Raw genomic sequence first — 25,819 nt, 5'->3', positions numbered from 1 at the left:
AAAATCCCGGATTGGATGAAGCACGACGTCGCTGCGCGCCGTCAAAAATCGCTGTTCGGCTCATTTTGCCCCCTCAAACCCTCACCTCGTGCCATTTTTCTGTGTAAAGATTATAATTATAATCTTTTGCGTAAGTCTGTTTTTTTTCCTAGACCTCACAAATAACCAGACTTAGGTTGGGCAAAAGGTCTCGTGAGATTATCTCAAACCGTTTGGGCGTGACAGCCCAAAAACCGCAAAAAATGGCCTAAAAATTGACCGGCCTGTCATTTCATCAAAGAAATCCATCAAAAAATCACAATTTGAAATTTTAATTAATTAATAACTTTTTTCTCATAAGAGATAATGACACAAGACTTTCACTTGGTGAAAATTCAGCATTGTGGGCCGCCTAGACTTTATATTTGGTGACCCTGGGGTGACGGGTTCAGTGCCCCCCACACCCACGAAGTGGGCATACTTTTGAAAATCACGTTTTTTCAGTTTTTCCCCTTAAAGGAGGGGAAGGAGTCGTTTTAGAGACTTCAAGCATCTTTTTGATGTTGAACAACTTTTTAAGGCGTACATTTCTTTGTTTATGTTTCATTTGCCTCCGGCTGACCGTTTAGCCGTTATTTGCCACCGAAGGCGTGATTTTTGGCGATTTTTGCCGTTTCCGAGGTTTTAATGGACATTTAGTAGGGGAAAGAGTTGTCCAATCAAGTTGATGATGAAGTACATTATAGGTTATATTTTTAAATTGAAAAACAGTTCAAAACAGACAAAGACCAGTTTAAGGACGAAGCCTAATCTGTACCACTTTTGCACTACTTTTGATTCCTATGACGTAATAAAAATGACTGATTCTCCATCTCTTTTTTAGGGGTTTTATTCCAACTTCTTCTCTCATCTCCCTCATTTTATGGCGTCACAGGAATCAAAAGTCTTGCAAAAGGGTACAGATTGGGCTTCGTCTTATTTTAAGGTAAGCTAATTTGTTAAAAATATTGCGTAAATGTTGGAACGCCCCTCTTTCTCTTGATCCAAAGTTCATTCTTTGCATAAAAATAAAGTTTCTAAGCATAGTTATATGTGTGTTTGGTCCAGAGAGAGAGAGAGAGAGAGAGTGACAATGGTCTGTTTATTACACTAGTCCCAAAAAGTTTATAATAACGTTTTCTTATTCGTTTACCAACTTAGGGGACTAAATAAATTTTGATCTACAGAGGGGGTAATTTTGTGTATCATCATTGGGGATATACATCTTATACCTTTAGATCTTTGGTTTGGTCTCAGGTATACGGGAAAAGGGACAATGAGAAATGTTTGTCTTTGTTCGTTTGTCGGTCTGATTTGTCGAACTTTGCTTTTATGAACGTTGTCATCCTTATTTCTAGTTTAATATTCCAGCGTGACTATTAAAGTTTGAAAAAAAACTTACATATATTCATATTAATGGTTGAAAAACAAAGAAAATATCCCAGCAAGACATTATACTTCATAACCGTAATTTCGGGGAGGGAGGGGACATTTGGCTGATTGTTACACTGGTCCCCAAAGTTTGATAATAACGTTTTCTTTTCTGTTGGCTTAAAAAATTTGGGGAGTTTTATTAAATTTTGATTAGTTGGTTTATTCAGTTGAGAATCCAAACGTTTCAACCATTAATTGTAATCTATAGAATAGGGGTTATTTTATGTATCACCATTGGAGATGTGCATCTATTCATCGGCTATCCCTTTAGATCTATGCCTTCAAACCCTTTTGATGAATTTTAAAAGCAGTCGACCCCCCCCCCTTAAACCAAAATTGAAGAGTTCCACAAACAATTTAAGGAATCATACAGAAAACAAGGATGACAACATCCATAAAAGCGAAGCACTGAAACGGTAGGACAAACGGACACTAACACTTGTATAGTGTCAGAACTGAATAATCAGAATATAAATGTATAAATGTCGAAGCAAAATTGTAAGTAAAATTTTGAAAAACTGCTTGATACAGAATAATGTTTATGGACATACTTACATTTTTAGGACTTGATGATAGAGTTGCTTGGCTTATAATATTGTACTTTGTTGTCCCAGGAATCAGTATACCAAAAATCAGATCAATCGGATTATTAGATCACATAAAAATTTAAAATTTAAAAAAATAAAAAAATCAACATGTTTAAAATGGACGTACGGACATTCTTGTAATGATTATAGAGTTGCTACGCTTTCTAAATCGTACCTAACTACTACAGGAACCACCATGCAAAGTTTGAAATCAATAGAACAATTCTAACATGCCTAAATTAGCGAAAAAAGCTATCCGTGACGGACGGACGGACGGACCGACCCTAATTATAGAAAAGATTCGCTTTTAACAAGAAATAAATTAGAATTTAAGATAACTTTATTTACAAAAAATATTTTGAATACTATCAGCTTTTACAATATGTACTACAAAATGTGGACAATAATTACATAATTATTCAATTTCCAGTATGGCTTCGAAACCGATTAATATCCGCTGGATCAGAACTGGTTCTCAGTCATACTGAACGTATTACAGACTTTTTCCCACGAATACTAACAAAAATGATAAAATTTCTTACCCTCATGATTTTTTATTTTAATATCCGTGGAAAGCAGTATATAATACGATGAGATAAAAAAATAAGATTTGATTTTTTTTCTCGTATTCATTCCAATCCGGTGGATAGGAACCGGTTCTCACCCATACGAAAAAAACTATGTCTAGCATCGTATTATATCCAGCTTTCTACGAATATAAAAATGTACAATCATAAGATTAAAACTAGTTTTTTTTAGCCCCGAGGTGCCGAAGGCATAATTATACAATCTATATCCGCGGAAAGCCGTTTATAATACGATGCGAGAAATAACTATTACATCATAAATGATGTATTCATTTTATGAGTACGTTACGTTAATAACATTTTAATATCAAACTATTCATAAAATATTTAAAGTCAATATTGGATAAAATGTTTCAACAAATTATTTGAAATCCAACAAAGGGCTGATTTTGTTTCTCATCATTAGAAAGTATATATCCCTTAAGATCCCTGAGTATACATAATGAAAGAATAATCCCCAAAAATATAAACCAAAATAAATATTAAATTAAAATTATTTTCTATTGTAAGTTACATTTATGATCTATCCTTCTCCTAATTAATTATTAATTAACAAATGAAATTATTCTACAGTTAGAGGGGGGGGGGGGGGGGGATAATTTACAGACTTTTGTCCCTTAAGCTCCCAGGCATTACCTAGAGAAATCCTAAATCTCTATCCAAGCAGTCCAGCTAGAGCTGTGAGCAGGTTGGCGAGGGTGGTGGTGGTCCCCCCAATATTCACTGTCCCGTCAGCATTCAGGGTTATGAGGATGGGGAAGGGGAACAGAACAGTGGATGTTGGCTGGGTGATGTTCACGTTCACGTTAGTGGCGGCGGCGGTTGCGTTGTTGGAAGTCGCACTGTTTAGTAAACCTAAGGTGGATATAGTAGTTTTAGCAACGAGACTTTTTTTTGTGTGTGCCTATACCTGCGGTACCCTAACCTTTAAGGGCTACCCTGTACTCAATATAACATAACCTAACCTAGCCTGACCTTTAAAATGGTTCAAAGTAAGAGATTGGGGGTTCTGTGCCTAGCTTTAAAGGAAACAACGAAAGGTGTTAAATTTGTTTGATACTCACTGAACCACTAAGCTTTTCTATTTTTATGTGTCATGGCAGTTTGTAAAGAATATAATCTTAGATTTCGACATTTTTTGATAATAACACAATGGTATATCTGTGATAGTAACACATGGAACTTTCTATAACATTAATTTTTACAAGAAGGTTCTCCCTTTCATTTTGAATTTAATATCATTTTTTAAAAATTAAATTAATAAATGGTTTTGATTTCCTAATATACAATACTTACAGTGCAGTTAATAGCTTGAGTTTTGCTCATATGGATAGGATGTAATCTTTGTTAGACTTACTTGAAAAGGCAAGACCAAGCAGTGCCCCTATGGCCAAAAACAAGGGTAACAAAGCCAAGAAAAGCTGAGATAAATCTGTTTCATAGACGGCCTAAAAAATATATTTTATTAGCGAAGCTACTTTAACGAGTATTAAATGTTAATTTGTGTTATGGTCCTGAATATTTATCCTTACTTAAAAGTAACAGGATATCAGTCTGTCTTTCTGTCTTTGTAGTTATATACAGATATCTTGTTTACTTTGCCCTGAAGATAGCCTTTGAGGACGGGATACACCACAAGATCTTATCTTGTTGCATCATGCTTAATTACAGTGCATGATTACACGCGTTGCATGACCTTTGTCTGAAAGTCCTAACTGTGCATGGTAATAAGTTGCGTCTGTTTTAAGCCAAGGCATCCCCCTACTCTTAATATTTATGTCGTGCACCTGTCGCAGCAACAGCAGGAACCACTTTTAACGTCTTAGGGCCGAGATTCGAACCTATCACCTTCCTGACAATGAGCGGATACGCTGTGTATTATGCCACAGTCTTTGTTTTTGTTTTACCTTTACATGGAGTGGGATGGGACTAATAATAAGAATCCCCCCACAATCATAATTTTAATGTATAGTTATATGTATATAATATATATTACCTTATATGGAGGTGGATGGGACATGTAGTAATGATGTTTCTCCCCTCCATAACCTGGAGAGGAATACGACCTTTCTGTTCTCTTGTCAAAATAGCCTTCCTTAAAACAAAACAAAACAATAATTGATGAATATTATATCAGCAAAATTGAATTGACAATATGGCATAATGGGAATAAAATAAAGTTTCCAGTATGGCTTTCAAACTGAAAAAGTTAAAAAATGTATATTTTATTGTCTGTCTGAATAAATCACTGTGTTTAAGTATAGCGGCTTTCCACCCCTCCCCCCAAAACCAATTTTTTATTTTAGTTTAGAAAAATAATTCTTTTTTTTTTTTTTGGGGGGGGGGAGTATTTTTTTAGGGACGAATTCCTTATGAAGAGTGTTGGTACCCTCCCCAAAATAGTTATAAACCTTCCCGGGACCCATGAGAAGCTACCCTGTTAAGGAAAACCCGATCGGTTTAGCGGTTAGCGAGATCCTTCGGTACAAAAATACAGAAAAACAAATAGACATCCTGTTACTTTATTATTAGGATATTATATAATATCAGAATGTGTAAAAATTTGTGTGTGTAAAGCATATATTTGTCAGGGATTTACATCAGTACACCCTCCTACACCCCACTTGTCGTCTCTAATAGCTTCCCAAAACTCATCCCCCCCTCATTCGATTTGGTGTCAAAATTTTAAGGATTGTGTCAAATGCTTTGGATGTACTTGGCGCAACCTCTCTTACATATCACTGTGCACGCCACTAGTTGAACCCAAATGTGATGGTTTTAATACCAGCAAAATATTTACCGAGATATCTAAGTTATCAAAATTATAATCCAGATTTCTTTCTTCCTTCTTGTCTTCTACTTTTTCCTCTGTTGCTAAATATTTCATACTTCTAGAATCAATTTTAGCAAAGCTACTTTTCAATTTATGTCTTTCTTGGTAAAATATGTGCTTCAAATTAAATGAACCCCCCCCCCCCCCCCCTATTTCCTCTTTTGAGTACACCTATATGCCTTTAGGTTGCCGCTAGTTTTAGATTTTAACTCAAATAAATATAATTTGGGGAGGGGGTCAACTACAGATAAATTAATCTCTTCCTTCTCTGTAAAGAAAAATAGTTGTCTAGTACAAGCCATAAATGGATATATAATTAATTGGATATTGCAACCGATTTTCGCTTGCTCTAATAAGATGTTTATTCCAGCTGGCTAATTCAACGATACCACTCTTATAAAGATACCATCATTACTCCTTCTTATAATTTTACCCTATCCCCTCCCCTGACCATGGAGTAACGAATTGACCAATTGATAACTATATTAGCAACCTAAAGTGACGACAAAAATTCTTATGTTATAATTTCTACGGATTATATCTCCATTAAGCTACAGAAATAAGATTCAAAGGTAATGTCAATGGAAAATTTATCTTTCTTCCAATGTTTTTTTTATCTCTCAATAATGTCAAAAACAAGCAAAAGTGAAATTAATCCTAATCCTTTATCTCAACCCAATAAATTATAGCTTCAAAAAAATTAGGGGAAGATACATTAACTAGTCAACTAGTCTAACCTCAAACGATCCTAAAATGTATGAAATTCCTAAAGTAACAGTATCATATTCATCAGCCGGTAATCCTGTAGTTTCTGTTATCAGCAGAGATCTATCCTGGAACTTCCAGTCAGTTTCACCTTCAGGGGAGTGCCCCACACTACCCCCCTCGTCCCAGGTGGACATGGGCGTGCTGGGAGATGTGGAGGGTGTTGGGGTGGATGTTGTAGGGGTAAAAAAGGGAAGGTTCCAGGTAGAAAACCAGCCTAATGTTTTGTCCGTTGCCTGAATGAAAATGACATATCTTTTATTGCGGCCAATGCATAGCGTGGAAAAAAATGGACTAAAAAAATTGCATATATAAAGTGTAAACCGGTCAAAAAATATATTTTTAGTAATTAATATATAATTACTTGGATGTTGCACCAGATATTCATGTACTCTAATACAGTGATACTCACAGCTGGCTAAGATACCACAATACCAAACATCAACCCCCTTTTACCCATCCCCTCTCTCTCTCCCCTACTGGATGAACGAACTGACCAATAAATAAGGTCCATAAGCTAAATTGATGAAAAATTCTTCCCTGTCAATATATCCACGTATATCCTAATCCATTGTTGTAGATTACCTGGCTTTTAATGGCAGAATTTCTAAAATTATCGTTTGATTCTATTTCTTTATCATTATCTAAAATAAATAATTAAATTAATACAAAACTAATGCAGCAATAATTAATTAAAGATATGGTAAGTTTGAATAGAATATGAAGATTTAATATATTAATATATGATGGAAGACTGTAAGATATGGTGATACTCTGGAATCAAGGTCTTTTAGAGAATACATTATTTATGATCTTTTTTTGACAGTAAGAATTTACAATAAACTAGTATTATATTCCCCCTACCTTACTCGGGGATCTCAACCCCCCCCCCCCCCTATCTATACCTATCTTATGTGGTTTAAGATGTGATCTTTCAGTTTGACTCCAAATGTTGGAAGGAAATTCTGAATCCATTGTCTGTTGTGTTTGATCTGATTTTTTATGGATTTGAATTATTAAACACAATCCAATGAAACAGCTTGCAGTGCCTGATAAAAAATGATGTCATACAATACAAATGACCAATGATAGGCCAGTATCATTGTGATTGATCATTGATAAAATGTGTACTGGCCTATTATTGTTCATTTGTGTTGTATGGTTCATTTTTTATTAGGCACTGTAAGCTGTTCCTGATCCAATATACTAAGGTTATGATCTCGAAGGCCTAATTTCAAAATAAATACACACACTGAAACAGATTATTTTGTTTAATATTTTAATTAAAATCCATGTAACCTAGTTTGTTTGTGTTCAGGGTTGCAACAAATGTAGGTGCATAATTGGATGTCTCAATTTTGTCTCTAAAATAAAAATATGTACCTAATTATAAAGAATATTTTTGTTTAAGAAAGAAGTAAAAGAAAATACCAAATTGATGATAATTATTTAACGACAAAGTTGACAACCTGGGCTAGGCAGCAGCACGGCAGCCGCCTGCAAGCCTATAAGATAAATCAACCTTTTACAATTTTATGAAAAAATTGCAAATATTGCATTTTTTTTCAAATCATTTAAAAGGGTTTAAATTTGAAGTCGCTGCTGCCAAGCCCTATTGACAACTCCCTAAAACTAGATTAAAACTTACGAGTTATTTTATTACTATGAGAAAAGTAAATGAGTCGGAAGTATGCAAAAGATGAGATGGAAAGAAATCAATTGGGGATGAGGTAATAAACAAGTATAAAAAGGCTGGGATCTTAAGGGATAAGACAATGGAAGATAAATTAATGTACGTACCCCCAATTATGTTAAACAAAGTTATAGAAAAGTTTTAGAAAAGTTTAGAAAATGCTAAGATATTTAAGACAACAAATGAGAGAACCTGTTTATGAAACTTATATTGGTAATAGCATTAGTTTCCTTCCAATGTACTCACTCTCTCTGAGAAATGGTCTTTTAATCTTGTACCATAGGGAAACTAAGCTTTATGCAACAAACTTCTGTATCTAAAATTACCTATTTTCAATGCTGGCATAATTTTGAAACTTCAGATTATGATAATATCCATTATAATATCTTCTAAATGGTTTCTTGTCTCTGTACAGCCTCGGATACCCAAATTGTTGATTAGCTTTGCTGATATTTTCTTCAAAATTCAATTTGTTGCTAAAAATTGAGTTGCTGCCCTTATTTACGTAACCATGTGGTTGGTTTGAAGAATTGATAACATTGGAAATTGTACTGCTCTGTACATATTTGTTCTGGTTGTTATAATTTGATATTGGTTTGTATTTATATTTCTTTCTTTTATTTCCTGTATTTTAGAGTTCTTTTGTATAATACATTAAAGTCAAAGGCGGTTTCCCTCAGCATAAATTGAAATTAAAGGGGATAGTTTTAGTTTACTCGTCTATTATTTTTATTCAAAAAAATGTGAGGGTGTGTTTATAGCCAGGGCTCGATAGGCACTTGGAAAGAAAGCACTAGGTATGAAACTTGTCCGTCTTTTGCAGATTAAAATTACTGGTTTAAACGTTTGAATTCTCAATTTTTTTGAACCTCCGAATAATATGAAAATTTGAGCACCAGCAAATTTAGATTTAAAGGAAGATGATTAAAGTTCCTCAACAGATTATGACGTCATACGATAGAATAGCCAATGAGAGGCCAATATACACTGTAATTGATTAATCGTAAAATTTATGCTGGCCTCTTATTGGTTATTCTATCGTATGACGTCATAATCTGTGGAGGGGCTTTAATCATCTTCTATTTAAAGTTAAATCTTAAAAAACTTTTCAAACATTTTCTGAAGATATTAAAATTGTAAAAGAACTGTTCCTATTGATCTTTGAATATATTTGTTCTGTAGATTATTAAACTCAACATTCTTAATATTAAAATCTGTTTCAAATTTTCTCCAATACTTGGCGCCAGAATTTGGTTTGTACCCAAAATTATTCCTAAAAATATATCATTTTATTAAAAAAAAAACAAGGGCAATCGATCAATAATTAGCACATCTTTGAATTATTTGTAAAACTAAATCATAATTTGTAATATTTATACAGGATTTTTAATGTGGCTGATAATCGGTTCTAATCAAGTAGATATTAATATATTTTGAAGAAAAACAGTTGAAGTTAAGGCATTCATAAAAATTAATTTCAACCCTTGCCGCTCCCCCTCCCCCAAAACAAAAAAAAAATAAAAATAAATGACCGACAAACTGACGGGCCTAGTAAAATGTATACTGCATGCTCTTTTGTAGGGGTAATCACTAATCGTGTATGTTTAATGGTCACCAAAAATCAAGTCTATCTAAAATATCATCCGAGAAAATCTCACTTTTGTAGCGACTTGGAAGTGATAATGTTCTCGATGCTATTGGTTGATTTCAAAGACCCAATTGAAAGTCGACACAGGGTCATACAGGTATTTAACCCCTTACCCCTCTATTGTTTTACTCTAATATAATACTTACAAATTATCAGCTTGGGCTGAAGTTATCAAATTAACTCTAATACCAGACATTTCTACATTCTGAAAACAGTGATAGTTGTGTCATTAAATAGCGCAGATATATCCTCGGATAGACTTAAGGACAGGAGATCTTATTTTAGTGTATATTAGAACCAAACATAACTGTGCATGGTAATGAGTAACGGTTAGCTCGTTTCGTTAACCAGAATTGTCTTGTCGATTTCAAACTTTGCAGGATGATTGCTATAACAAATAGGTATAGCAACTATATAATCGTAACCAGAAAGTCTGTACGTTCATTTACATCATGTTCATTTTTATTTCTTCGACAACAATTTTTTATGTGATTTAATTATCTAATAAGTCTAATACTGATTCATAGGACAATAAATTATATTAATATAAGCAAAGCATCACTGTAAAAATATAGGTATGTATTTTAAACATTATCTTGTAATTAACAGTTTTGCAACAAAATTACGTACAATTTTGTCAAAACTTATTTGTTTCTATTTTGCTTATTCAGTTTTGAGTCTGACATTTTTCAAGAGTTATTATTGCTCATTTGTCCTATCGTTTCAGAGCTTGTCATCCTTATTTACCATAAATTATAGATACGACTTAGAATATAATCGTACAGTTTATGTATAGAAAAATTGATCAAGGATCTTAACATCCAATAAGGGGAAGCTCAACAAATCAGACAAATAAACATCATTAATTATAGAGTTATACACTATAAATCATCCTTATAATAAAGTAACAGGATGTTTGTGTGTCTGTGTGTTTGTACCGAAGGATCTCGCTAACCGCTAAACCGATACGATTCTCAATTACAGTGAAGCTACTTATAGGTTCAGGGGCGGTTTTTAACTGTTTTTGGGGAGGTTGACCCCCATACAATTCCCCGCCAACCTTAAGTGCTCTAGAGGTTTTGGGGGTAGCCACTAATATTGAATATAGTAAAACTGCTTTAAAAAAACGATATACTAAATATGGATGTACTTACATTTTAAAGATGTGATAAAAAAATGAATAATAATGTGACTTATAGTAATCACAAAATCAAGAGAAAAAAGTTAGTAGGATAATTCAATCATTTTACTTATTTGCAAAGCTTTTAACAATAAACCTCAGTGTTGAAACAACGCTTTAACTAATTATTATAGCTTTACTTTACGGACAGACGAACACATTCTTATTATAGAACAACCACGCATTTCAAAATAGAAATTAAATTTCCACAAAAAGACCATAATTCATATAAAAAAGCTTTAAATTGTTAAATCTAACACTTAATAAAAGTAACAAGGATGACAACAACCATAAAAAGTTGTAAACTGAAAAATTATAACAAAACCATGTACTTTCAAAGTAGTTTATCGCATCGTATTATAAACAGCTTCCCGCCATTATTAAAATGTAAAAATGGCTGGGACCGGTTTTAATCCGGCTGATATTAGTCGGTTTCGACGCCATACTGGAATAAAAGTGAAATATAATTTATGTGCTATTAGAATTAAATTTGTGCCATTAACAATTAGAACGTTAAGACAAAATTGCCAGTTGTCTAGAAATTGTTTTTTCCTTTATTCAAGCATATTAGACAGATGACCTATTTTCACATAAAGCTACGCTTTAAAAACTATAACAAATGTTTTAATTTAAAAGATATATTACGTCGCCACTATTTTATTTACAAAATAGAACCACAAGCTTTTTTTCAATCATTGCTCCTCCGCGGGTTACTTTTTCTAATTATTTGTCCGTAACATTTACGTTTTTTTTACTATATTAACGAAGCTACTCTTTTTGATCCCCCCCCCCCCCCCCCCATCATGAATTAAGCTACTTTGCCATACAGTATTAGTTATTTCTTTCATCGTATTATAAACCGCTTTCCGCGGATATAGAATTATAAGATTAAAACTAGTTTTTTTAGCCCCGAGTTGCCGAAGGCACGGGCTAAAAAAACTGGTTTTAATCTTATGATTGTACATTTCTATATTCGTAGAAACTTGAAAGCTGGATGCTAATACGATGCTAGACATAATTTTTTCGTATGGATGAGAACCGGTTCCTATCCGCCGGATTCAAATGAATACGAGAATAGTTATTTCTCGCATCGTATTATAAACGGCTTTCCGCGGGGCTAAAAAAACTAGTTTTAATCTTATGATTGTACATTTCTATATTCGTAGAAAGCTGGATATAATACGATGCTAGACATAGTTTTTTCGTATGAATGAGAACATAGGCGTCCAAGGGGGGGTAATGGGGCGATTACCCCCCCCCCCCCCAAATAATTTTGGGGGGGTAAATACCCCCCCAAAATAAAAAATCTCTAACAAAAAAAATTTTTACGCGCTTCGCGCGCATTTTTAATACTAAATTTTTAATATAATTTAAATTACCCCCCCAAAAAATTTTACCCCGGGGGTAAATTTTGGGGGGGGGGTAAACAAATTTTACCCCTGCCAACAGATTTCAGGGGGGGGTAATTACCCCCCCAAGCAAATTTTACCCCCGGGGTAAAAATTTTGGGGGGGGTAAAAAAAATTCGCGGCACGCTTCGCGCGCCATTTTACCCCCCCCCCCAAAACCGAATTACCCCCCCCTTAAAAAAATTTTACCCCCCCCAAAAAAAAAGCTTGGACGCCCCTGGATGAGAACCGGTTCCTATCCACCGGATTCGAATGAATACGAGAAATTATATTAAACTTTTGGGATTAAAATTCAGGGAGGGAGGATACATTAAACTAAATTATGTTGTTTCTCACAGTTTTAGAAACACGTTATTTCATTTGCAAGCACTATAACTCTTGTTACTTTTGTATATATAACATCTATATAAACTAGCAGTGTCCAAACTTTAAACCAATAATTTTAAACTACATAAGGTGTAATTTTGTTCATTATCATTGGGGATGCACATTAATTTTTATTCCTGTAAAAGAAGACAATGGAAATTCCTAGTAATCTAGTTATCCAACATAATATTCCATATTCCAATCGAAATATTATTTCTTGGATGTTGCAGCAGTTTCTCATGTAATCTAAAATGAAATATACTCGCAGCTGGCTAAAATAACGATACCCCTCATCCACCCCTTTTACCCCAACCCCTCCCCTACTTGTGGATAAACGAATTGACCAATAAATGAGATCCATATCAGCAACATAAATTGATGACACATTTTCCCCTGTTAATATATCCAAGTATTTTATATTCATTCAATCCATATTCAAAAAAACATTAAACAAAAATTCTCAGAAAATTTTTGAACACAGTAATAGTGTCTGACTGATTATGACGTAACAAAAAAAATTAGCCAATGAGAGGCTACTAAAAATTTTACCATTGGTCATTAACGGCCTCTCATTGGCTATTTTTTTTTGTTACGTCATATTTTTTGCACCAATACTCACAGCATCCAGATTCTCATATAATCTAAAAAAATTATATTCGCAGCTGGCTAAAATATCGATACCCCTCAATCACCCCTTTACCCCCATTATCTCCCCTACTTGTGGATTAACGAATTGACCAATAAATGAGATCCACGTCAGCAACATATTTTCCCCTGTCAATATATCCAAGTATTTTATATCCATTCATATTCCATATCCAAATGCACAAAAAATCTTAGAAAATGTTTGATTAGTTGGTCACAAGATCTTACAAGACGAACACATACATCCTTTTACTTTATTGTTTATTTTTAAAGACCATTCTCTCCAACGTTACTTTGTTATACTTGTTTTAGAAAGTGTTCTGTTAACTTAAATTTGCGAAAATCATCACAAATTTTTTAACATAAAAACAGCAGTAAAAATTCACCATATCATTTTTCTCAGGTTTTTTTTACAACTTTATTAAAAGCGAAGCTTTTCTATAATAAGGGTCGGTCCATCCGTCCGTCCGTCCGTCCGCGTAGAAAATTTAGAAAGCGTAGCAACTCTATAATCATCACCAAAATGTCCGTACGTCCATTTTAAACATGTCGTTTTTTTTTTACTTTTTTAACAACAAATTTTTATGTGATCTAATCATCCGATTGATTTGATTTTTGGTATATTGATTCCAGGGACAACAAAGTATGATATAATAAGCGAAGAAACTCTATTATCAAGTCCTAAAATGTAAGTATGTCCATAAACATTATCCTGAATCAAGCAGTTTTTCAACAAATTTACTTACAATTTTGCTTTGACTTTTATACATTTATATTCAGTTCTGACACTATACAAGTGTTAATGTCTGTTTGTCCTACCGTTTCAGTGCTTCGCTTTTATGGATGTTGTCATCCTTGTTTTATTTTTATCCGATTGGTGTTTTTATAAAGATTTAGATATTTGCAAACAAACAGCTAAACTTAAGGTCAATTACTATTAATTTATAAAAAAAAGTCCATCTTGTATCAATTAAGATATCGACAAAAAGACTGATAATAAGCCCAAATAAGTTTTGTTTATGTCCTGGGTAAATTTAGACTATTTGGCGGGGAGGAAGGACACTCCATCATTTATAATAAAAGTCATGGGGGAAAGGTTTACTGGCACTCTCTATTCCCGTGTATAGTAATACGAGGCTAATGGCGAAGCCTTTTATTTTTAATAATTAATTTTCTACGGTTTCATGAAATATAATTCTTAATGTTACTTTTTTGTTGATTTTTTTGATGTGTTTGTTAAATAAAATGTTTCGCCATGTAGAACTTTTTAAAAGCGAAGCTTTTCTATAATTAGGGTCGATACGTCCGTCCGTCCGTTCGTAACGGATAGCTTTTTTCGTTAATATAGGAATGTTAGAATTGTCCTATGGATTTCAAATTTTGCATAGTGATTCCTTTAGTAGTTAGGTATAATGTTATAAGCGAAGCAACTCTATAATCAAGCCCTAAGTATGTAAGTATGTCCATAAACATTATCCTGTATAAAGCAGTTTTTCAACAAATTTACTTCAATTTTGCTTCGACTCATATACATTTATATTCTGATTATTCAGTTCTGACACTTCGCTTTTATGGATGTTCTCATCCTTGTTTTTATAAATTTAGTTCTGGGAACTTAGAGCATCCAAGGTTTTCTACAAGTCATTCATGTTTGAATGTCTGTCTGTCTTCCATATAAAAACTTGCATTTATAGAACATTATATACCAACAAATCTGTATGTGACCTTATAATAAACATAGGAAATGCAATTTGCAGGGATCTAAAGGGTTAAGACAATAGCCGATTAATTGATGTATATTCCAAATGATGTTACACATTACCCCTTCTGTAGATTACGATTAGTGGTTGAACCATTTAGACAAGTAACTTAATAAACCAACCAATTAAAATTAGTGAAAGTCCACGAAGTTGTTAGGCCGACGAATAAGAAAACGTTATTTAAAACTTTGGAATTAGCCCATTGTCCCCTTTCTATCTGCCTTTTTTAACTAATTGTTATCAAATAAAATATGAAATATATCAATATGTCATTAAACCAAATTTTACTTATTAAAAATGTATTTTTTTCTTATGTATATGTGGAAAGAAAGGGTTGTTAATCAATTAATGTGCCATTGTCCTTTTATTCTTGTGTAATCTATAGAGTAGGTGCGCCTTTTTATAGACCTATTGTTTATAGAGAGCACAGCTGCTATACAATTAGGATATGTTCATATGTACATACGTTTACATATTATTGAAAGAAATGAAAAATACAGCACAATAAAACCACATGAAAACTCATGTGTTTTTACACAAAGTGTCTGTTGAGTACTGATAGCCCCCCTTGTTTTCCAAATAAATTGAACATAAAATTCGATGGGGGGGGGGGGGGCGGGGGGGTCCCCTATGCCTAACCCCTATGAACGATCTATAGTTGCGTTGCCTTAACCCTGTGGGGCTACCAAGAACCAAATATAACCTAACCTAAACAGACCAAAGTGATCAAAACAACAAAAACCACTCCCCACCCTTATTTTCATTTTGAAAAAGGGGTGGTGGGGGATTATTTGTATCCAACAGGCACCAAACTATCCTTAAAAACATATTTATATTATACTTTACTGTTCTATAAAAAAATGTTGTTAGCTTGAGGTAGCTGCACTACTTATGGCCACAATTTTCCTTGTTAATCACTATTACTGTCATGTCACCACCTGACGAATAATATGTGTCAGTCATAATTCTTAGTAAGGGTGATATTTAAACAATAAAAGTCATAGATACAGGGAAAAATAAAATGTACAAAAATTGTATTTTTTTATGTAAAGATTTATAAGAAAAATAGGGGCTGTGCCCCTAGCATCTAGGGACCCGTTCTTCAAAAGGATGTAAAGGAGGCAGAAAAATAGTCTAAAGCCATCCCAAGGCTTAATTCTAAAACTAAAATAGACTAAAACTATCCACGAACCTATTTGAAGACTCCCTAAAAAGGAGAACTCAATCAGTTCAGTTGTTATTGAAATCTTAAACATCAGACAAAAACCCTTACTTCTTTATATGATAGGATAGTAAGCTCTAGAAATGAGATGTATGTAGTAAGATCTCGTAAACGTCAGTACTAAATATAATTTGAAGAAAAGCTTATTATTAGTTTTAAAACTAAAACATAGATAAATATAAAGGGAAGTAATTAAATTGTATAATAGTTATTTATCGCATCGTATTATCGACAGATTAATGAAATGTAAAATTATGAGATCAAAATTAGTTTTGTTAGCCCCGAGAAAACTTTTATTAATGTTTTTATTTGTAGAAAATTTTCTATAATACTAAACATGAGGTTTTCAAGTTAGCTGAATACCAGTTCAAATCCAGCGAATATTAATCGGTTTCGAAGCCATATTGGACATAAATTATCAATATATAATCATGAGATTACATATATGCAGGTTTAATCTTATTTTAGGTATACCTAGCTATTGTGTAAATGTATGCTTATTTCCAGAAAGTCAGAAGTATCTTTATTATTCCTTTTTGGACTAACTTTATTATCCCCTACATCCGTGGAAAATAAGACTGATGTTTAAACAATTACTTTCACTCTTATTGATAAACCTAAACAAGGACGAGTATATAAAAAAAAATAGCGCACCTATAACACAATTAACTTTAATTTTTAAACTTTTATGTGTTGTAGATTAAAACTCAGTATGACATTTCAGGGACATCCAAGCTTTTTATTTTGAAGGTGTATAAAAAAAGGGATTTCAAAGGAAGATAGAGATATTTGTATAAGTTACTTTAACGTAGAGAAGATCATAATTACCCAAATAAAAGAATAGCTATGCTACTGTTAAAAACATATTTAATATGATAAAAATAGTTTATGGACTTAAAGACAACCTTAATTAATTAAAGAGTAGCAGCGCTATTTATCATCCCTTAAGGGCAAATTTACAGTAAATATTTTGAGTTTATTTTTTTTAATAGTAAGGCTGGCTGTCCTTCGGGCAAATTCTTCTCTCCAATTGGCTAAATAATTCGAATGCTTGATTCTTATTGGTTTATTAATTTCAAATAGATTAAACTATCTAGGTACACACTTTCAAATTATTCTAGGGGTTATATATATCTATTTGTCCTCCATTGTCTTATCCCTAGAGATCCCTGGATAAGCTTCAATAATAATTTTTTCCAAACTTTGATCAATGAAAAAAAAATTTATTATAACTGCTCTAGTACACTGTAGTGTAAGCAATGTATGTATCTCCCAAACTATTTTTTTACACGCTATAGTCAAGTACTTGATATCAATCAAACAAGAATCATCTCATGCAATCATAGTAGCGTAGCTACTCTTTAATAATGTTATTACTTAGGTAGTCACTCTACATCTAAGATATATATCTTGATACATTATCACGCAAAATCCCGCAAGTAAACAGTACAACACACACCTCTATAGACCAGTACATGCAAAAACTCACATACACACTTAACGTACCATTCATTAAGTGACTGAGTCATAGCTTAAATTGTAACCTCATTAATCTAATATACTATTTATATATTAATTCTGTACCATACATCACTGTTTTTTTTAAAACTTATTACAGTTTATTTACACAGAAAAAAAAGGTTAAACATCTATAGAATAGCTCCGCTACTAAAAAAAGAGCGTTAATAATACATAACAATAGCAAGAAATGACAGATTGATTAAGTACAAAATTATAAAAAAAAACATAAGGAAAATTGATAAAAGGACAATAAAGCTAATTTCAATTAATTTCACATGCGAAAACACGCTTTAAGTAGAAATACCCCCCTTTGCTATTTATTGATAAATTTCAATTTTGAAATTTATTAATAACAATGGATATCAATAGAAAACGAGGATATTTTTTTCCTCAATTAGGATATGCTAATATAGTCCTCAGATATTGGTCTTTACGTTCCTCCATGTTCAAAGAAGGGAGAGGGGTAGGGATACAGTCTTAAGGGGTGTCGTTATAATAGCCAGCTTGGAGAAAATCTATCATAATATCCACGCATTCTATATCCATTATTCTAACTGAATAAGATAAATTATTCATATTCTTTGATATTTTCTTATCTTATTGTTGCTGCTTCATATAATGAATATAATTGTCCTTGTTAAATATGTCCTGCTGCGCTGCTTATATAGGCATAGTCCTTGTTAGTAGCGATACTACTCTATGATTTAATTTGACTGACTATCCATCTACGCATCGCTTTGGAGGGTAATATTCTCTCTGATAAGATAAGGGAATGAATTTTTTTTATTGAAGATAACTTATAAAAATGAGCATCCAGCATTTAATTTACTTACACCGTCGTTCTGTCGTGATTCCAGAATATAAATATTAAACAAATTAAAGACGCAATTGAAAGATTTGGTAGTTTGGGATCCAATAAATTTAATCTTGATTTATATGAAGCTTAAAATATGCTGTTCAAATCGATTTTTTCTATATTATCGGTTTTTTTTGTGCTTCGTTTTAGATGGATGTTGTGATCCTTGTTAGTTAATCAGTCACAATAAGTAGTGACAGCTGATTAGAAGTGCTTCATTAAAATCAACATACTGGAACACAATATTATAGTTTCTAAAACCAACAATTTTAAGTACAGTGTATATATCACACGTTCGTTAGTTTTTCGGCAGGGAAATGGTTCGAGTATGTCTTGGATCTTATACAGATACAACTTAAACATGCGTATAGTTAGACAAAGGTTTTGCAATCAAAGAGATACATGCAAAGATTTTTAGGTTTCTAAATACGTTTAATGGTTAGAGTATATTCCATTCTAATATTCAATGTGTTTTCAATATTTCTCTCTTTTGCATTGTTTTATGGTCAATAATAAAATATTCTTTATCAGGGATCTAAAGGGATAAGACAATGGCCGATAAATTGATGTACATCCCAAATGATGATATATAAAATTACTCCTTCTGTAGATTACAATTAGTGGTTGAAACGTTTGGAGATTCAACTCAATGAATCAACCAATCAAAATTCATTAGTCGTCCCAAGGTTTTTGTTAAGCTTATGAGTAAGAAAACGTTATTATAAGACTTTTGGGGACTTAAACAGCCCAATGTTTTTCTGTCCCTAGGTTGATATTTCCCTACACCTATATTAGGAAAAATAATAAGCCTCAACAAATGAGACATTCAAAAATGAATCTAGAATAGCAGTGCAGTGGAGTAAATAAAATTTGTCCAATAAAAAATGATATTACTGTCAGAGCATTACCATTAGACTGAAAGTCCAACCTATCACCTTGCCGACAATAAGCGAATGCACTACAAGTTGTACCACAGTCGCAGCTTACTTTTAATTACTGGGATAGAAAATAATTATTCCCATCATTTACATATATTCTTTGCTTTGTGAATATAGGCCTACAATTTTACAACCTGTCATGTCCTGCTAAAACTGATGCTAAAGATAGAAATTATTCAAAACAAATGATTCTTATTTTGTGATTAAAGGACAGTAATACTGCATTCTGCCATGTCGTCTCCAAGCTGAGGGGATGGAAAACACTATTGCGAGGAACACAGTAATAGTGTCTGACTGATTATGACGTAAAAAAAAATTAGCCAATGAGAGGCCGTTATTGACCAATGGTAAAATTTATAGTGGCCTCTCATTGGCTATTTTTTTTTTGTTACGTTATAATCAGTCAGACACTATTACTGTGTTCTATTGCGAGACAGGGATCTATAGGGATAGGACAATGGCCTATTTGTTCATGTACATTCCTAATGATAATATATAAAATTACTTCTTCTTTGATTACAATTAGTGATCTAAACGTCTGAACACTCAACTTTATCAACAGCCAATCAAAATTCAATAAAAGTCTCCAAAATAGTTAATCAAAAGAGTAAGAAAACGTTAATATTGTAAAAAAAACAGCTCCATGTCCCCCCACTCCCTGGTTGCAAGGGTTATTGATACTCGATACATGATTATAGATTTTTCATAACTCAAAATTAATTTCAACAAAACTGCATCAGCAGATAACCTTTTTAATATAAGGGCAAAAAGTATAACTTTTCTTTTCTAACTTTGAAATTTAAAATAAAAGAGAAAAAAGGATGATAACATATCAATAACAAAACATGCCTAAACATAAAAGGAATCTTCTTAGATAATTCCAAAAGCAAATTAAACTCAACAATAAAGCTACCTGTCCATATGTAAAAAATAAAATCTACTTATCCTACTTCATAGTTACCAGGGATAGTTACTAAAATCCCAAAAAAGGCATAAAAATCAGACTAAATAAACAAGCAAATGATCAAAAATAAAAAAAATTGTCCTTTCCTTTATAGACACAAAAATCCATTAAGAGGTTAAAAATTTTATTTTAATAATATACCCCCCCCCCAAAAAAAAATAAATAAACAAAACTAAAACTTTTATGGGAGCCGAAAGATTCAAGTTTCCCCATAAATGCTTCAGACAGACAAACAAACGGACATTAATGAAAGCGACAATTCTATATAATGTCAAAATTCATATTAAGAATAGTATTTTTCAGTTTTTAAAATGATCTCTTAATTGCACCAATAGAACACTTGATTCCAAGATTATAACTTACTGTTGCAGAAATCTTTATTGTATAGTTATAAACCAATACTACGGCGCGGCGAATATACATACGGGCCAACTCTAATTGCAGAGTAGAGTAACAACAATGAAATGTTCAATGGATAATTTCAAGTGCGTCTTAAAGCACTTCCGACGCAAAACTAAAGGGAAAATATTAAAACTATAGTTGCGATTTCTTGCAAGTGTCTTACAAAACAACGAAATTACATTTAGCAAAAAAAAACAAAGTATCAAAATTATTTTTGTTAACGCAACTAGGCTTAGTTTTTCAACAAATTTACTTTACTGATTTTTGGTATATTGATTCTTGGGACAACAAAGTAAAATGTTATAAACAAAGCAACTCTATAATCAAGTCCTCAAAATGTAGGTATGTCTATAAACATTATCCTGTATCAAGCCGTTTTTCAACAAATTTACTTACAATTTTGTTTCTACTTTTATACATTTACATTCTGAATATTCAGTTCTGACACTCTACAAGTGATAATATTCGTTTGTCCTAATATTTAGAGCTTTGCTTTTATGGATGTTATCATTCTTGTTAATATACTACTATAACATAACTTTTAAAACACTATATCCTTTTATTATCTCTTTTTTTTTGGCAAAGTTATTCGTTGTAAGTTGTAACGTATATACACCTTTTTGCGCTTATTAGTACCCCCTGCCCCCCCCCCTCACACACCCTCACAATTAATCCGCAAGTAAGTCTACATGTATATACAATGTATTGTTAATTTAAGATCAATTTAATCAAATCAATTATATATATAATTATTAGAAATATTCAACTACCACCACCCCTGCCCCTAGTCTTTTGGGTTGAAGACCGTTAGTTATTACAAATCATATGAATCCTATGAATTCGCCCCTAGCCTCTAAGGGCTTTGCTCCAAGAGGTAATTTAAAAAAAAGTACCTCTGGAGCTGCCACCACTAATTTCAAATTAATTTTTTAAAATTGAGGGGGATTTTTTTGGGGTGGTTGGGGGTGTCCCACCCCCCCCCCCCCCCTTTCCCCATGAAAACAGCCTAAAACCACAACAGGACCAGTAAGTATATTCCCTGAAGAGTAGAATCCGATCGGTTCAGTGGTTACCGAGATCTTAAAGGACAGACAGACGGACGGACGGACAGACAATTAGACATCAAGCTACTTTGTATTATAGATACACAAAATGTGGGGGTTCTACCCCTCTAAAACAATTTACAGAGGGAATAATTACCCCAATGTCAATTTTAACCCCAGAATAAAAAAGCTTGAACGTCCTTGGATAGAAGTATTGCATTAAGACAGTAGTTACGAACCATAAATAATGCAAAAGGCATCCCAAATAATTCAAAATTCTGGATTTAGTCGTCTTTGCTTCACTTTATACATTATTGATTATCAAACTTCACCAAAAAACCGCAAAATAAAGTGTTTGGTTGTTTTACAGATGTATCTTTTTACATAATGATATAATATGTGAAATCATATCCTTGGTACTCCTATCTGAAGGATAGAAACATGTATTTGTTATGATAGTTTATTTTATCAACAGTTAAACAGAGGAATTTCATGTTTTAAATAGTTATTTATCGCATCGTTTCTTAAACTGCTTTCCGCGGATATATGTAAAAATACAATTATAAGATTAAAACCAGTTTTTTAAGCCCGTGCCTCATGATTGTACATTTCTATATTCGTAGAAAACTGGATATAATACGTTGCTTATTAAAATTTTTCCGTATGGCTGAAAACCGGTTCTAATCCACCGAAAATGCATTATTAAAAGCCAGGCTTTTACCAAAGTTAACAGTCTGCAATAGTTAATTTGAGTATCTTAGCGAAATTACAATATAAGGATCAGGCCATTGAAAGCAGCGTAGATTTAAGTATCAGACTTCTGAATGAAATTAAGATCATGGTTTAAAAAGCGTAACAATATTTGAACAATCATGGGACACATACAGTCAGATACACAAATAGATAATTATATAATAGATATAGAAAGTCTAGATGAACAATCATAGAACATACAGTCAGATACACAGATAGATATATAGATAATAAATATAGAAAGCCTAGATGAACAATCATAGAACATACAGTCAGATACACAGATAGATATATAGATAATAAATATAGAAAGTCTAGATGAACAATCATAGAACATACAGTCAGATACAAAAATAGATAGATAGATAATAAATATAGAAAGTCTAGATGAACAATCATAGAACATACAGCTGATTAACAGATAGATAGATAGATAATAAATATAGAAAGTCTAGATGAACAATTATAGAACATACAGTCAGATACACAAATAGATAGATAGATAATAAATATAGAAAGTCTAGATGAACAATCATAGAACATACAGTCAGATACAAAAATAGATAGATAGATAATAAATATAGAAAGTCTAGATGAACAATCATAGAACATACAGCTGATTAACAGATAGATAGATAGATAATAAATATAGAAAATCTAGATAAACAATCATAGAACATAAAGTCAGATACAAAAATAGATAGTTAGATAATAAAAATAGAAAATCTAGATAAACAATCATGGAACATACAGTCAGATACAGAGATAAATACTTGATATAGAAAACCTATTTTTATTTTTATCCAAAATCAGCTATAAAATGTTTAATTTCTTAGGATAAATCTTTGCTTGGGGTAATTCTATTGACCAGCTTTAGTTAAATATAAACCATGAATCTTTATCTAATAGAAATTTTCAGTATTATGTATTATTATGACTGAACATCTAGGGTAATAAATCTATTAGTATCTAAACCAAATATTTTAACAGTCATGGCCAAACATATAACTTATGTCTTTCACTTTTACTTTCGAAATTTCCGTAAAAAGTACAATTTAATATTTGTAAATTTTCAACGTTTTGACATCTACATATAAAAAGTTTAACATAAGTTTATAATTATGTCTTTGAGGGGAGATAAAAGATATCCGTTGAAGTAAATTCTAAGAGAATTTTATAGTAAGGGGGGGGGGGGGGGGGGAGTTGAACTATTTCCAGAAGTTTTAAAAATACGTTAGGTTAAATTTTTTTTTAACTGTCTTGATTGGATAGTAAAAACTAACAGTTTATAAACTTTTTCTTAATAACTTTAACCTACAGAAAGCCTAAGTTTAGGAATCGGTAGCAACGCAGCCTTGGCTTCGGTTGAATACAAGTTTTCAGCTGCGTCTGTGGCTGAGGGTGACTGCAGCTGGTGGTGGATTAGGCTGAAAACGGCTTATGTTGCGTTAGGCTAGTGAGGCTTAAAGTGGTTTAGGCTAGAGAGGCGTAGGGTGGCTGATTTCAAATTTGATGGCCTTTGCTTAGGCTTGCTGGCGAGTTGGCTGACAGTGGTGATTATTGCTTAACTAATGAAGTCACGCAGCTGACAGATTGACATCCTGTTACTTTATTTGTTATGCTTCGCTTATATGGTGTTTGCTATCCTTGTTTAAAAGTATTTCCTTAACTTTTCAAAAAATTTATTATTACTTGGATCTTACACCAGATTATCATGTTCTCTAATAAAGTTAGACTTGTAGCTGGCTGAAATAATCCATATATCACATTTACCCCACCCCCTCCCCTCTTACTGTATAAACGAACTGACCAACACATGATGTTCATGTTAGCAACCTAAGTTGACGATAATTTTTTCCCAATCATAATATCTACGTATATAATATATATCCAAATCCATTTTCATAAGCTTTGTATTTAATTTTTATGAATGTTTTTCTCAATGACATTAAAGTAAGAAAAATTATTATGCTTAATTATAACCCTGAACCTACAACCTTCAAGTAAAGTGTACAGAAATCAAATTCATTAATGTCTATTTATGTATTACAGTTTTCCGCGGAAAGAAACATGAAAACTTAAAGATTAATTCAAGTTTTGTTAGCCGCGTTGACCACAGTAGTAATTGAAAAAAATTATAAATGTACATTTTTCTAATCGATGACATTTATCATATAAATGTAAAAACTATGTAATTACAGCTTAAGATCTCTGAAACAGCTGTCTCTACTGCAATTGTATTTTAATTTCCTAAAAACTAGGATCAAGAAATGGATGTATGATATACAATATACATAGAAAATATGACTGGGGGAAAATTGTTAATTTAGCCTTCTAACATAGAACTTTATTGGTCAGTTCATTCATTAGGAGGGGATGGGATGGAGTAAAGGGGGTGGAAGGGGAAACGTTATTTTAGCACGCTGCAAGTTTCACTTCATTACAGAAAATAAAAATTTTGTGTAAGGTCCAAGTAATAATATATCCATTTCTAAAGATTAACAAACAAATCAAATGTAATAAAACGATATAATGCGATTAATTTATGAATTTCACCTTTTTATAGCAATTATTTTAATGAGAAAAATTAATTCAATGTAATTTACAAAAAAAAAGTTTTCCAAAACATTGAAAGTGGTGTCTTATTAATCAATTAATTTATATTATCACGAGAGCTTTATTTAGTACTAGCCTCTAGGGGCCCTTTAAGAGTGGAGTTGAATTCGATAGCCAAATTTTTCATTGTAGAATAAAACAGAAAAATTAAAGAAGAAATTTTTTGTATGGGGGAAGGGGGTGGGCCGGGTTCATCCCCTTCCCGATTTTGTATTTTTGCTAGCATGTAAAGGAAAAACATATCGGTTCATCGGTTAGCGAGATCCTTCAGTACTGACAGAAATATAAAGATCATGTTACTTTATTGTAAGGATTTAGAAAAGAGAATGATTAGTAAATTTACAACCTCTTTTTCCTCTAAATTTCACCGTATGACAGAATTTAATGCATGGACTTTGGAGGAAGAATTTATTTAAATTCCATTGCATTACTGTATTTCCATATCTCTTTTAAATATATTTGTATTATAGATAGCAACATTCCAATGTTATGGCAATGAGACTAATCAGTGCAGAAATGGTTCTCGGTTATTTAATTAAATCTTGATTTAATTTCTTTTAAAAGTCGTCATTTATGAGT

At 32.4% G+C, this 25,819-nt stretch overlaps 2 protein-coding genes across 2 annotated transcripts; both read right to left on the bottom strand.

Moving 5' to 3' along the window:
- Positions 1–3,228: 3,228 nt before the first annotated feature.
- LOC145330753 (uncharacterized) lies at positions 3,229–5,513 on the bottom strand. Its single transcript, XM_080175419.1, has 4 exons — positions 5,427–5,513; positions 4,623–4,721; positions 3,984–4,074; positions 3,229–3,481 (listed from the first exon to the last, which is right to left on the bottom strand). The coding sequence occupies exons 1-4, from the start codon at positions 5,511–5,513 to the stop codon at positions 3,282–3,284; spliced, it is 477 nt and encodes a 158-aa protein (XP_080031545.1). The 3' UTR covers positions 3,229–3,281.
- A 665-nt stretch (positions 5,514–6,178) lies between these two features.
- Positions 6,179–8,315, bottom strand: LOC145330752 (uncharacterized). The gene is made up of 5 exons (XM_080175418.1): positions 8,244–8,315; positions 7,524–7,588; positions 7,130–7,216; positions 6,810–6,868; positions 6,179–6,460 (listed from the first exon to the last, which is right to left on the bottom strand). Exons 3-5 carry the CDS (start codon positions 7,197–7,199, stop codon positions 6,179–6,181), a joined length of 411 nt encoding a protein of 136 aa, XP_080031544.1. The 5' UTR covers positions 7,200–7,216; positions 7,524–7,588; positions 8,244–8,315.
- Positions 8,316–25,819: the final 17,504 nt, after the last annotated feature.

The sequence above is a fragment of the Acartia tonsa genome, chromosome 10, assembly GCF_053477335.1.
Source record: "Acartia tonsa isolate MP-2025a chromosome 10, ASM5347733v1, whole genome shotgun sequence".
In the NCBI taxonomy this organism is placed as follows: domain Eukaryota; kingdom Metazoa; phylum Arthropoda; class Copepoda; order Calanoida; family Acartiidae; genus Acartia; species Acartia tonsa.
The sequence above is the reverse complement of the archived record's forward strand: the minus strand, read 5'-3'. Positions and strand labels throughout refer to the sequence as shown.